General features: G+C 39.7%; 1 protein-coding gene across 2 annotated transcripts; it reads left to right on the top strand.

Annotated features, from left to right (window-relative positions):
• The first annotated feature begins 8,257 nt into the window (after positions 1-8,257).
• Positions 8,258-13,767, top strand: oser1 (oxidative stress responsive serine-rich 1). 2 transcript variants are annotated; one of them, XM_007574935.2, is made up of 4 exons: positions 8,258-8,696; positions 11,909-12,018; positions 12,256-12,375; positions 12,681-13,767. In XM_007574935.2, the coding sequence occupies exons 1-4, from the start codon at positions 8,673-8,675 to the stop codon at positions 13,507-13,509; spliced, it is 1,083 nt and encodes a 360-aa protein (XP_007574997.1). In that variant the 5' UTR covers positions 8,258-8,672; the 3' UTR covers positions 13,510-13,767. The 2 variants fall into 2 exon arrangements, with proteins under 2 accessions (XP_007574997.1, XP_007574998.1); XM_007574936.2 differs by lacking the exon at positions 8,258-8,696 and adding an exon at positions 10,231-10,359.
• Positions 13,768-14,224: the final 457 nt, after the last annotated feature.

Below are 14,224 nucleotides of genomic sequence, written 5' to 3'. Positions count from 1 at the left end.
TTTTGGTCTTAATTGAACCTTTTCTGAAGGACAGTTTTATTTACAGGATCTCCATAATTTTATTTATTTTTATTTATTATTTTTTTAATTTTGGGTATTTTAAATGTCTTCCAGTTTCAGTGTTAAATGTTCACTGTAATTTAAAGTTTATTGATATTTCAAAATGTGTTACAGTAACTTTGGATCAGGGCTTTCTGGTTCTGACCCAAAATGTTCAAATAACACAAGAAACAAAATGTTGAACTCTTTCTGTGGAGAACAGTTCAGGTAAATCAGGTAAATCAAAGGTACATTTTTCTAGATGTGACACAAACTAGAAGGATTTAATGTGATCTTTTTTCTGACCAATCAGCAGCTGGGGAACCAGTCGCCATGGGTTACCAGCATTCAGTCATTTCAGTCAATTTTCCCACCTGGAATCTGCAGGAAAAGTTTCGGCGAACAGGTGGGGCTTTTTAAAGACAGACAGGTGAGGAGTTCAAACTGGGTTACCATGGCGACCCAGAAAGGGTTTACTGGAGGCTTAGTCACTCTTATCCATCAGGAATACTAATCCATCATCAGCTGATGTAGAAACTATGGGGTGTTTTTATAAAGTTACAGTCAAACATGAACAGCAATAATTTGAGTCAGAAAAAGAAAAGAGGAGAAATGGAAAACGTTTGGTTTGAATCTGTAGCCTCAAACCAAATGTTTAACTTGCCAGTTAAGTATCGGTTTGTCAACTAAATGTTTAATTAGCAAACTGAATATGAAGTTTCCAAAGAAAGTATTTACTTTGAAACTGCATCATTTTTAACTGACTGAATTAAATTGTGAAAATGTGACTCTAGAAAAAGAATCTCCATTTTTTCTCTTTACAGACTAAATAACCCAAATTATTTCTGTTATTTTTTTCAACGGCGCCTCGTGGAGAAACTGCATCTATGTTTGCATTTGGAGAATAAAAGTCTCATCAAGTCGATGACATGCAATGGGAATATTTGGATCTGAATTTGAAGTAAATTCAAACTTTTCAACTTTTTGACTAACCCATGTCTCCATGGAGACACCACATAAGCTCTCCATCATACCTGGAAACATCTTCTGACCTTTGACCTGTGTTTCCAGACTGGATCAGACGTAAAAACTGTAACTGGAAGCAACGAGCTTCCATCAGTGCTCAGGAAATTCCAGTCATTCCTCGATGATTCCTCCGATCATTGAGGAGACGGAGCCTTCCTGTCAATGCTGCGTCTGTTCTCCACCCTCACTCCTGACCTCTGACCCTCACTCGGCCTTAATAACAGGAAGTGATCGGCTCCCTGCTGTGAGAGGAGGAAGGCGGTTGAGTCAGAGCGGCGTCGACCCGTTTCTAACGACCAGCTCCGATCCGCAGAACTTTGCAGATTTTCAGCCCAGAAATGAAGGAAATTCAAAACATCTGCTTCTGTTATGACTCAACCTGCAGGTTGGCCTCCACCTGCAGCGCCCCCTGGTGGGTGTTCACCTTTGGCTCCAGAAATTTACCAAATCCACAAAAATGTGTCAAAAGAAAAAATTAGTTTTCCAGACTTTTTTGAGTTTTCCAGTTGACATGGCAACGGTGATGTCATCAGTTACAACCAGTCGGGTTTGAAGTTGATGATTCTTGATGACTCTGGGTGTAAGTTTTAAATGCTGCTGGAGGTTCAGGACTAACCATAAAATCAAAATGCCACTGACACAGTAAGGCAACCAGTCCCACCAGCTACCAGCATTTATTTCAATTTCTGATTTATGATGAATTTTCATCCTCATATTAACAATAAGAGAGAAAATATTAATAATTTTAATATGTCAGCAGCTTAGTGGCTCCTTCATCGCCATATTTACCCTCATAATTTAAGGGGCCACAGCGTTGTTGTTGCCCTAATCTGGGAGGTATAAATATGTTAAAACATCCTCCTGAGTTGTTTTTATTATAATTATTACCATTATATGTTGTCAGATTTATATCATTCCCAACTAGCTGATTAGTTTAATGGTTTATTTGTATTTGTAGGAAATTATCCAGCGAAAGCAAAACTCGCCCCAGAGAAACTGTTTGTCTCCACGTTTTCTGCTCTGATTTTTCTTGTTTATGGAAGAGGAGGGTGGGATTAGCAGAGCGCATATGACTGGTTCCATAACACTGACAGCGTCTCAGGCCCGTTTCCCACACACCGGGCCGAAACATGTGAAAGCGTTTAAAGATGGCAGCCTCCAATCACCGTGTCATCCGTCACCCCGACACCGCCCTGAGAGGGCCGTGAACCCGGCCGACAGACCAGAGGTCAGCGGCGACGAGGCCGAGCTCCGGGGCGGACCGCTGGCCTCCGGACCGGGCCGACCGGCGCCGGCCAGGCACAACAGGATCCAGGCAGGATGTGGCTTGATGCCTTTAAGGTCCAAACTCTTCACCTCCTGAACTAAAACTGTCAACCTGAAAGTAACTGATATTTTAAAATCTAGCATTTAAAAATTTAGAAAAAAAGATAAATGTTTAACTTTTATCTGCACAATTAACACAACACAATATTTTAATAAAATTAAGAAGTCTGATTTCCAGTTGCACTGCAAAAATACAAAATTTCACCAAGTATTTTTGTCTAGTTTCTAGTGCAAATATAATAAGCCAAAATTAACTTATATAGTTTCACCAAGATATAGAAGCCTGTTTTAAGTAGATAATTAATTTTAATGAAAAGGTTCTTTTTCTATTTGCAGATTATTTCACTTATTTCAAGACATTTTTCCATGTTACAATTAAATTAATAGAGCAAGTACTTTTTCATCAATATTAAGGAATAATTGACTTAAATCAAGCTCCTATATCTTGGTTAAATGTTATTTTTAAGTTAGTTTTGTCTTATTTCAAGTGTGCTGAGATACCAGACTAAATCTACTTGTTAAGATTTTGTGTTTTTGCAGTGTAAAATCTAGCAGGTTTGCCTTATTTAAAAAACAAAACATCATGATGGAGCTGTGTGAATGTAAGACAAATCCTGCAGGATTCAAACATCCTTTTTCTAAATCTGCAGTCGCAGTTTCCTGTCCAACCGTCTTCAGATCAGAAAACGTTTGATATGAAGGTCCAGATGTCAGGAAATGAAGGAACTTTATTAAAAATATCAGGTCCTTTGGAGTGAGTCTTGATGTGCATGCTGATTGGGATCGATGGTGTGAAATTCACAGAGGTCTAAAGTTTTTCCCTCAATGCTCTGACTGACTGTTGGACGCTCCAGTTGCTGCCTGATGACCTGATTGGCCACCTTTAGTGACACCAGTTGTGCTTTCTGGTGTTTTTTGCCATGTGACTCGAGTTCAGGCTGGATTCAGCCAGGACTGCATGAGGCAAAGATCTTTCAGCTACATGCAGGAACATTGCTGCTTTTTAGGATTATTTGTTGTGATTTTGCAGCTTTATGGTTAATCTTAGTTAATTTCCTATATAAGTTAACTCATTGAACAGAACAGTGTAGCTTCGCTGCTGAAGCTAACTCTGACTCTCCTCGCTCAGCTGGTCTTCATTTCTCCTCCGTCACTCACATGTTGGCACTTAGGCTCTGCTACAACAACACATTTTTCTGGGGTTAATATGGCCGACTCGTTGGCTTCAGTTCTGCTCCTTTAACCTCAAACCTCCACACAATCCGACCACATGTCAAAACAACGAGCTAATTACGTGAGCTAAGTAAACAGCTCTCTGATTGGCTGCCTGCAGAGCTCTCCTGTCAACGCGACGGTCCAGGAGTCGCCATGCGTTTTCTGTCGCTTGTGTCTCTGCTTGGTCTCTTTGTGTCTTTTTAAGTCGGGTCTGGTAACAGAACCCGACTCCTGTTTTCATCCGTCACATTAAAACAAGCTGCATTCCTGCAAACAAAGAAACAGGGAGGACAGTCTGGAAACAATTCAGCCAATTAGAAATGAGAGCAGGAATGTTGGGAATTCAGGGAAGTATTCCCAATATTTACCCTGAATTTACAGACATGCAGATAATTTAATCCATACTGCAAGTGTTTTTATTTGTGATTTATTCTGAGGTAAAGAGAGCTGAAGACATCTTGCTGTGTCTGGTCAGGCCAAAGCTGGAAGATGGAGGTTCAACATTCGTCCATTTGAAATCCTCACCAGGATGGATCTAAACGGATTCATTGGGATTCGCTCCGGGTCTTTTCCTCTGGAGGTTTCTGGACTTTTCCAACAGGATCAGAACCAGAACACGCTGACTGATGGTCTATTTAAAGTTCTGCAGTCAAAAACTCATTCATTTAGAATGTCACAGTTCTAAACTGAATATTTAATTTAAAAACTAAATGTTTAGTTAGGAGCTCTTAGTAAGGAAGCTAAATGTTTAGCTTGGAGCTAAATATCTAGTTAGCCAGCTAACTAGATATTTAGCTTGCATTTAACATTTAGTTTGCTTTCATTTAGTGAGCTAAATATCTAGTTAGCAAGCTAAAAGTATTCAGCTAGCAAACTAAATATGTAGTTTGGAGCAAAATACTTAGTTTACAAACTGAATATTAAGTTTAAGAAGTTAAATATTTGGTTAGCAAGCAATATAGTCAAAATAAATGTCTAGCTTGTGAACTAAATATTAATTTTGATAATCAAATATTTAATTTGGAACTGTGCACTAATAAATTTCCATTTAATCTCTTTTAACTAAATAAATGATTTTTTTTTCTCTGCGTATCTTTACAAACGACGTCCCATGTTGCAAAGCATGATTTAGAAATCTTCTAAACTTTCACTTGTTGACCTAATTTTGACCTAATTTTTTACTTATAAACTGCTCCGTGTTTATTTGCTCATGTTGACTCGGTTTCTCATTCCTTCAATGTTTCATATTCATGCTGGATTCATGCGGTCGATGATTGGAGGAAACTGTGTTTTCATTGTCCCCTTGTTTGTCAAGGACATTGTGAACTCGAGTAAATATTTCAGAGTAAAAGCCAGAACTTTCAGGTCCATGTTGTTCCATTCCAGAGAAGTTTGATCAGGCAGAGGTCGATAGGTCACGCTGAGTCTAACAGAAATACAAACATCACCTGCAGAGGGCCTTTCAGCAAATATAAGACGATGTGTTCAAAGTTCTGGTTTCAAGCTGAATCAGACCCATGTCTGTGGGTCGGACAGGTTGACCAGGTCATAACTCACCTGGAAGCTGTGAAACACCTGCGGTTGATTGGCTCCATTTAAAGAGACAAACATTTACAAACATTTTGTTTTTCATATTTCATGAAGACTTTGATGACATATGCATGTCAAAGCTGGTTCTGAAAGCAGTTTGTTCTATTCGTCAGTTTATTTAACCAAAAACCGACAACAAAAATACTGTGATAAATTAATCAAATTGATATAGTAACATTAAAGATGACAAACACAAACTTCATGCTCATTTCTAGTTCTTGTGTGAAGGGAAAGTTATTTTTTTCTGCAAAGCATTTGAGTCTTTTGTGTAGCAGAAAAGTTACACGTTTCTAGTACGCCCATAAATCTGATGCACAAGCAACATGACCTGGACTCAAACAGCTGAACTTCATTTCTGTTCCTCACATTGAGAAGTTGATTAAAGAACAATATTTTGGATCTCAAACACTTTAAAACAGAAACCAAAACTAGGAAAAAGTAGAAGAAGGTTGAAAGAGATTAATGGGTCATGGTTCACCTACAGCATCCAGACAGACCTGAGTCTGTTGCTGCCATGACATGAACACAACAGCCAAGTCAGATCAAAACTCACGGCCTTCGCTGTGTGAAAGTACCGCGCTTCAGTCCACACTTTTCACTTCGAGGAATTTTAACTCTAGCTCCCAGTACTTCCCCGTCCACTCATTATGATAAATGAGGCCCACATGAAGAGGCCGGATGTTTCTGGGGAACCACAGCAGCATCTGTCTGGTTTCTCTGAGGCTTTTCTGAGTGCCACCAAAACTCCCACCAGCTTCACGCCTGGCTTTGTTTTCTGAGAGCTGCAGCAACATGAAAGTCCGAGGCAGAGAAAGTCCTGACGTTTTCTCATCAGTCAGGATGTTTGCTCCTCGGTGGGCTTCAGGGGCGGAGTTCCCCTCTTCTTCTTCTGCTGCTTCTCTGTGACAAACAGCAGCAGGAGGAAACCTGCTGCAGCAGCAGCCGTCAGATCATCTGCAGGTGATTTCCTGCAGCTGCTGACAGGAAACTAACCGACTGTAAGATGCTGTTCTGCACATTTCGCTTTCAGATCCACAGAATAGTTTCAGTAAATCACCTGTTGGTTGATAAACTGGCCTAATGGTTCTGCACGGTTTTCAAGGCTTTTGAGGTTTAATCTAAGCCTGTCAAAAACCAATAAATTAAAATGAATTCGATAATTTCCATTTGCTTGATTTATGTTTTCTCTCTTCCAAAAACTGGATCATAGAAGATGTCAGTCTGATATTTTGGTTTCAACCAGCTCTTTTTTTGAATGATAGTTTTGTTTATAGAGATTTCGTAATTAATTTGATTTGTTGTTTCTGTTGTTTATTTATTTTAGATATTTAAGATGTCTTCCAGTTCCTGCGTTAAATTTTCATTAGAATTTAAAGTTTATTGATCTTTGAGAATGAGTTCTTGCATTATGGTGTCATTACCTTTATGTTACTCTTCTCAAAACAACAATATTATTGTTTATCTCTAAAACTTCTGGGACAATTTATCATCCATCAAACTGTGTTACTGTGTCAGGCCTGATTAATCAGCAACACTGAAACTAATTTTCACTATATTCCTCTAAATAGCTGCGTCTCCATTACAATTATGTGCAAATCTTGAAACAACAAATTTTTGCAATTGCAGTGTTTCCATTAAATAAGAAATTAAATTAAAATCCCAAAAATGAATAAGCTTGTTCACATAATAAGTCATTAAAAATCATGGATGTAAACAGATGAGATATATTCATAATTCAGCATCTATCAGCCAATCAGTGGAGTCGTTGGCGTCTTATTTAGGCGTTGGAGCGACTACGTATGCGCCATTTTGGAGAAACCAGTGATTTTACAGATCGAAGAGCTATTGATTCAACACAACAGTTTTATGAACTGTGTGATGCTGTGAGAGTCCTTCAAAAGAAGGTTGGAAGCAGGCCGAAGACTTTTATCATCTAGTTTTTGGTAGAAAGAGAAAAAAACAGAAAAACAATAAATCACAAAGATTGTAATTATTCATCTAGTTTTAATGTATCATGCATTGATTGATTTATTACTTATTGTTTTATTTAACACATGACCACCCTTTGTTTTAAGTGAATAAAACTCTGGACTAAAACATGAAAATCATTTTTGTTTTATTAAAGGAAACTGAAAGGTTTCCACTTCTGGATTATTTATTGGTGGATCCTTTTTACCAGAGTTATGAGCCAAACATGGAAAACCACAGTTATGATGATACAGCAGCTGTAAAAACACAATAAACTGGGATTCCCATCATCATAAAGAAGGAATTCCTCTGATGTTAAACTTGTATTTCCCTTATTTTTCCATCTGGCCATCTGGATATTTTCTCAGCAAATTCCAAAATAAAAAAGAATCATAATCAATACTTCGATCTGATTCTGAAAACATAAACAAGCTGGTTCATTTAGCCAGCAGGTGGAAGTGTTGAGTTTTTTTGTTTTTTTGTTTGTTTGTTTTTTTACTGTGAATTTAAAGAGAGGTTAGCCACGCCCCCTGACAAATTTTGAAAAATTTAACAAAAGTGGGCGGAGCAAATACTTTGGGGGCGTGGTCAAGTCGAGGGAAAGAATGGTTGCCATCTTAGCAACTTTGCTGCTATATTTATTGACTTTTCAGACCTTCTGGTGACTTTTTTTTTCAGAATATAACAAATAAATAAATATATGTCAAAAAGACTGAAACCTAAATAACAGACTTAGACAGTTTGTCAGGCAAAACAAGGTTGATTATAAAGTGAGTCTCACTTTAATAAACAGAGTAGAGTTGGTAGCTAGCTGTGCTAACAGGGCTGTGGCAATGAGACAGTGGTGAGGTGTGTGGAAGGGTTCTAAGATCGACCAATCAGGGGAGACCAAAGTCCCCATGGGACTACATTTCCCGGAAGACACCACAGTGAGGCAGACACAATGAGAGAGCAGGGTTTTAATATGGAGATAGCAGGACAGAGGGAAGAGGAGGTTCATGAATGACTGAGGATTTGCAGAGATGCTGTGGTTGAGATGGCGGCAGTCGATCCTCTGGAGCGCCCCCTAGAGACTGCAGCCAGAAGAAGCAGCAGATTTAAAACAAAACCAGAAGCTTTGATCAGAGACCAAAGAAAACTTCCAGGCCTCCTTTGGGTTCAGGGCTTTGTTTTACACAGAACAGCGCCACCTATTGACCACTTACCAATTTTTTCACCGTAAGATGGAGATGCCATTTCCATTTGATAAAGACTTGAACTAATTGGACAGCAGCTGAATTCATTTTTGTTTTGTCAGAACTGAACATTTTCATTTGGTTCTTTTTTGGATAAAAAGAGTAACTTTGGGAATGGAGACATGAGTTCCTGCCTGGAAGGTTTTTCCTCTGGGACATAATCAGTCCCCCTGAGACGGTGACAGAGATTGAGAAATCTCTGTTAGATAAACATGAGAACAGCTCTCCACCTTTTGTTTACTTCTTCCTCTTCTTCTTCACGGTTCTTTGAGGATGGAACAGGTTTGGCGACTTACTGTAAGTTCTTTCACTGTTTGCTGATTCTGTTTCTGATCCCTGAGGGAAAACAGGCACACCCTGCCGAAGCATTCTGGGCCATTCTCAAAAAAAAAAAGTTAACTCTGTAACCCTGCAGAGCAAACAAAGCAGCTCGGGTAGGAAAAACCTGAGCAGGTGCTGCCTCCTGGCGGCCACTTTCAGTGGTGCACAGAAAAAAAAAACCTCTATGTACTTCTCCGGAGAGCAAAATTACTACTGTAAATAATTTTTTAAAATGCTGATATTTATTGTAATACAAGGATTCTGGACAGCTGCTGTTTTTTGTTTGTTTTTTACTAGAATACACATAATGTTTAAAAGTCAATTCAATTCAATTAAAAGATAATCCAAAAGGGAAATTAAATGTTCTTGAAACTCATTAATTTATATTCTTCAAAGAGTAATTGAAGATAACACACTTGCATGAAAAATTCTAATGTTTAAAAGTCTTTATTTTGAATTATTTGGATTAATTATTATGTGAATGTTTTCTCAAATGTACAAAGACCAAATTCCACTTCCAAAAGTCCTGATCTCACACACAGATGTATTGACATCTATTTAAAAATTATATGTGTGGTTCAATTGATTGATCAAAATTTCTATAATTACTTGAAATAATCTTTTTTTAAGCTTTCTGAACGTCTGACAGTTGTTTTCATATTTAAATTTTTAACAACTGTCTGACGAAGAAGATTTAGCTGTAAAAAAATAATAAATCAAATGACAGGCTGATTTAAAAATGTCCTAAAGTTTGTATCTGAGGGAACTTAAGAGAGAAAAATAAAAAAATCTGTGTATTTGTAGATCTGAAGGATAGTTTCTAATATTTTTGATGGACATAGAATCAGACAATACTGTGGTATTTGTCAAGAAACCTTCAAAGTATTACACAAAAGTGATGCTTTTATGAATACTCAATAGAATAATCAATAACTAAAATAACTGTTAGCTGCAGCCATTGCTTAGGTTTAAGTGAAGTACAGATTGAAAAATAGAATAATCAATATATACTGTACATTATTCATAAATGTTATAATAGGTTCAGTTTTTATTAAATTGATAAAACAAAATATATTTTAAACATAAAATAGGCACCTGTAGAGCTCCATACTAGTTTTTTTTTTTTTTAGGTGTATAAATGTAAGATAATAAAACAAATAATATGATAATAACAGTACAGGGTAAACATACAGGATGAATATTTTTTTTAATACTAATTAATAAATAAGGCTTCAAATCCAAACACATTTTAACGACACTACGGGACTTCCATACTGCTCGTCGGGTTGGTTTCTGGGCTAGTGACGTCAGTTGTTGCAGAGTCACTGCAGACGGTTCGACTGTAAACAAGACGCTTCTCACGGAGAAAAGTCCCGATCCGGTTCGAAAACCCCGAATATTTGGCTGCTGCAGATATTTAGCGCTGGTGTCGGTCCATTAGCGGTTCTGTAGAACCTGCTCCGGGTTTTGAGTCTGCCGTGTTTTTTTTTTTTTTGTTGTTGTTGTTTTGTTTTTTTGGATCGTGTTTTGGCGGAGACAGAGCTAGCATTAGCTTCTGCCCTTTAGCCTCTTTGGAACCAGCCAGAATCTTCTGGACTCTTCTGGACTTGTGCTTGGCGTGGCCCGGACAACCTGAGCCGTGAGTTCTGGGATTCTACCCGTCTATCAATTCAGAGTTTAAAGCTGTTCGGAACCGCAGAGGTTCCGTCCAGTCAGTTAGCTGCTTCATTAGCATGCTAACAGGGGCGCTAAAGTTAGCCAAACTAAAAGCACATTTCACAGATTTAGACAACATTTGATCAGATCTAACTCCCTATACTAGTCGATCCGGGACTGAATTATTCTGCATTTTTAATAGATTCTTTAAAACCTAGTTATTGTTTGGAGAAACTTTTACTTCAAGTATGAAAGCACAGAAAACTCAGTTTAAAAGACCAGGGATGTTTCTTCCACAGTGGCACCGTCAGCTTCAGCAAATATTTTAAAGAACCAAATAATGTTTTTAATTATAGATAAGAGGTGGATTACATTGTCTTATAATCTTATCACAATATTTGTTAATATTTATTGAAAATAACAAAACTTACAATAAAGACAAACTCATTTTCAAACAGGCATCTTTAGGACACCAGTGACATGGAGCGTGATGATTTTCACTAATCTACCCAGAGTAACTGCATTTACTAATATTCTCATATTTATTGATATTTTAATGAGACCAGAAGTAGAGAGAATAGTGTATATCACTATTCTGGCAGTTTGGGAGGTTTTGAAACATTTTCAAGTTAGTATTTATTGTTCTGATAAATCAAAATTCTTATCCCAATAAGAAATTTTTCTCAATAATGAATATCTGTCTTTAATAGTTATTTTTTTTAGCCTTTCATGGATTAATTACATAAAATTTTATGAGAGAATGACACTAACAGTGGCAGAAATGCAGATTTAGATCAACATCCCATGTAACAAATGTAATCCGTCCTCTTCTGTAAAATCTAGAAACATAAAAAAATTGTTTCTTTTACAATAACACAAATTTCTTTGAGTAGATATTCATCAGAAATGATAACTTGGCTTTTCTTTTAAAGGCTGGATCACCTTAGTGGCCCTAAACGGGTTTATTCAGCAGAACTGAGAGGAAAATGTTTCTGACAGTGATCTAGATCATTCAGATCAGGATCGAAATATTACACAATTTACTTTAAACATAAACTAGAATTTTGGAAATGTATTCTATTTGTAAAAAAAAGAGATAAAAGAAGATTTCAGGGCATTTTTATTCAGATTTTAAATCTGAAAAACTTGAAATATTTTAAACTAAAGACAGCTTTTAAAATGTTTTATTGTACAGCTTAAAACTCAGATAGGGTAAAGTGGTAAAATAATGCCACATCTTTAAAATTTTAGAAAATGTTAGAGATATTTTGTTAATAACTGTGACATAGTCCGTTGCCATAGTAACAGCCATAGTAACGTTGCTCCCAGTGAGAGAAAAAGAAGACTGGACTGTAATAATCAGGTAAACAGCGCCGCCATGTGGTGGAGAATCATAACTGATGGGTTCAAGGGTCACTGTTGAGAAAGTGGAAGTGTTTAGTCGTCGTGGGATTAAAGCCGAGCGGGTCGAGGATTCAGTCTCAGTAGAAAACGAACGTGTGAATAGTTTTGACGAGGCGTTTGTGTTGCAGCTGGGGGGCTGGTCGGAGCAGCCTCCTCCCACCATGGAGGCAGGAGGGAAAGACTGCGAGGAGGAGACGCTGCAGACGGCCTTCAAGAAGCTCAGGGTCGATGCTGAGAGGTAGGCGACCTTTGACCCTGGAGTGTGATGTTGTTACTTCAGGTTCAGGTTTTTTGCCTCGGCTTTTCCTAAACGGATCAGGAAAAGTAGCGGAGACTCCTGATTGGTTCCTGGTGATGAATCCCTCATCCAATCTGGATCAGAACCGGATGTGAAAACCAGTTTTTGCTTTAATGTTCCTCTCTGCAGTCTGTGGAAACATTTCGGATCAAGACGATTTCTCTTCTGTTTGTCCAGTTTGTCCGGAGCTGAGAGTGTTTCCGATGCGTTGACGCCCAGAGCGCTGGCCCGGGTCGGTCTGGACAGCGCCAGCGGAGCGAAGACCAAGCTCAGCAACTCCAAGGACACCTGGCACTGGTAGGTGGACCCGGCCTGGACCTGCAGCGATACGGCAGGCTGTCTTAGCATAAAGTCAGTCTGGGTTCTGCTGGATCAGAGAAGGTCAGGAAGTTTCTCACCATCTCAGCTCAGAGCTTCTACGAAGCTACATTTTGTAATTTTTATAAAAATATGTTTTCTACGTATTTTAAAATTATCTCCATGTTGTGACAGTTTAATATGAGACAGATAATCTAATGAGCTCCTCTATCATCTGAACTAATTCATCTGATCAGAACCAGAATCGGCAGATATTCCCATGCTTCCCGTCTTTTCTCCTTCAGCTGCACGAGGAAAACCTCCAGAGGAACGTCATCGCGGAGCCAGCGCCGTCGACGGTCAAAGTCGCCCATCCTACACCCACCCAGGTTCACCTACTGCAGCAGCGCCGCTTCGGCTCTGGCGCCCCCTGGTGGTGGCCTGAAGCAGCAGCGGCTGGCTGTGTCCGACCCGGCAGCCGACGACGTTCCGGTCCAGGCAGAGCGGCGTTCCTCCGCCGTGCCGGGCTGCGGCTCCCCTGTTCTTTTTGGAGTCAGCCCGAGTTACGAGACCCGGGTGGGGGGGGTGGGCCCATCGCCAGAGGTTGCTACGGCAGCAGCGCCCCCACGGTGGGAAGGCGGGCACTCCGGAGAGGAGAAGGTTTCCTCTGATGGAGCCTCGGCGCCACTGAGGTCCGATGCCGCAGATTTCCGGGCTCTATCCGAGCTGCACTGCGCAGAGGGAACGCAGCCCCCCTGCGGCTGCTCCTGTGATGCTGCCACCGGCTCACAGGACGGCGGCGAGCACGAAGCTGGATCCGGCTGTGGCTGCAGGCAGCAAGGACCCGGCTGGAACAGCGTGGAGGTTTACTCCTTCACGGGGTTGCGCAGCGTCCAGCAGGTCGAGGGCAGAACTCTGAGCAGCAGCTCCGCCCCCTCCGCTGCGTCACCACTGGCGTCTGGCGGCTCCGCCTGCGCCGCGTCGCCGTTGGCGTCCGGCTCTCCCCGGTCCTGCTCGGAGCAGGCGCGTGCCTACGTCGATGACATCACGATAGAGGACCTCTCTGGCTACATGGAGTACTACCTCTACATCCCCAAGAAGATGTCGCACATGGCGGAGATGATGTACACCTAGACCTTCAGTCGTCAGACAGGAGAGGTTTGGGTTAGATTAAAGCTGTTTTAATCTGGATTATAATCCCTTCAGACTGACTGGATCGTGCCACAGCCGAGCGTCTCTGTAGGTTTCATCTGGTTTGTGTGTCTTCTGTCAGTCACTCTGTTTTCCAGATTTCAAGTTTACAAATGAAGTTGCCAAAACTCGCTGGAGTTTTAATCCCAGCTGGGATTCTGTCTGTGGTTCCTGGATGAATAAAGAAGCTGAATGATCTACTGGGAATGTTGTTTTTCTTCAGAAAATAATCTGTTGATTTCAGGATTACCTGAGACTTTAGAGTTAAATCTCTCACACAGCACCATCTCTTCCTGCAGGTTCACTATGATTCTTACACCTGAAGGTCAGAGTTCAAATGTTCCTCTGAAACAGCAGAGAGTAGTCCGGATCATAGGACTCTTTCACAGCCTCAGCTTGGAAATTATGGAATTATTTCTTCATTTTTATCCAACACTAAAGACCAGGAAGTCCTGAGTGCAGATTAAACATGATTTGAAGTATAAGTGTAACACTCCATAATTTGATTGTTTTTACATCATTTAGCATCTAAAATATGTTTTGAAATCATTAAAACATCAGAACTGTTGATTACAGTTATTTTCAACCATAACTGTAAAATTTAAATGTCTGCACAATTTTCCAGTTTGGTCTTGTTGCCTTTCTACTTAAAATGATT

This window comes from Poecilia formosa, unplaced genomic scaffold (assembly GCF_000485575.1).
Source record: "Poecilia formosa unplaced genomic scaffold, Poecilia_formosa-5.1.2 Scaffold365, whole genome shotgun sequence".
NCBI classification, from domain to species: domain Eukaryota; kingdom Metazoa; phylum Chordata; class Actinopteri; order Cyprinodontiformes; family Poeciliidae; genus Poecilia; species Poecilia formosa.
Note: the sequence above shows the minus strand (reverse complement) of the source record. Positions and strands in the feature narration are given on the sequence as shown.

Excerpts from the sequence above, each read along its gene's own strand:
- oser1 (XM_007574935.2), top strand. The coding sequence starts at position 8,673 with ATGGAACAGGTTTGGCGACTTACT. Across the intron at positions 8,697-11,908 it reads AACAGGTTTGGCGACTTACT|CTGGGGGGCTGGTCGGAGCA; the intron begins GTAAGTTCTTTC and ends TTTGTGTTGCAG. Across the intron at positions 12,376-12,680 it reads TCCAAGGACACCTGGCACTG|CTGCACGAGGAAAACCTCCA; the intron begins GTAGGTGGACCC and ends TTTCTCCTTCAG.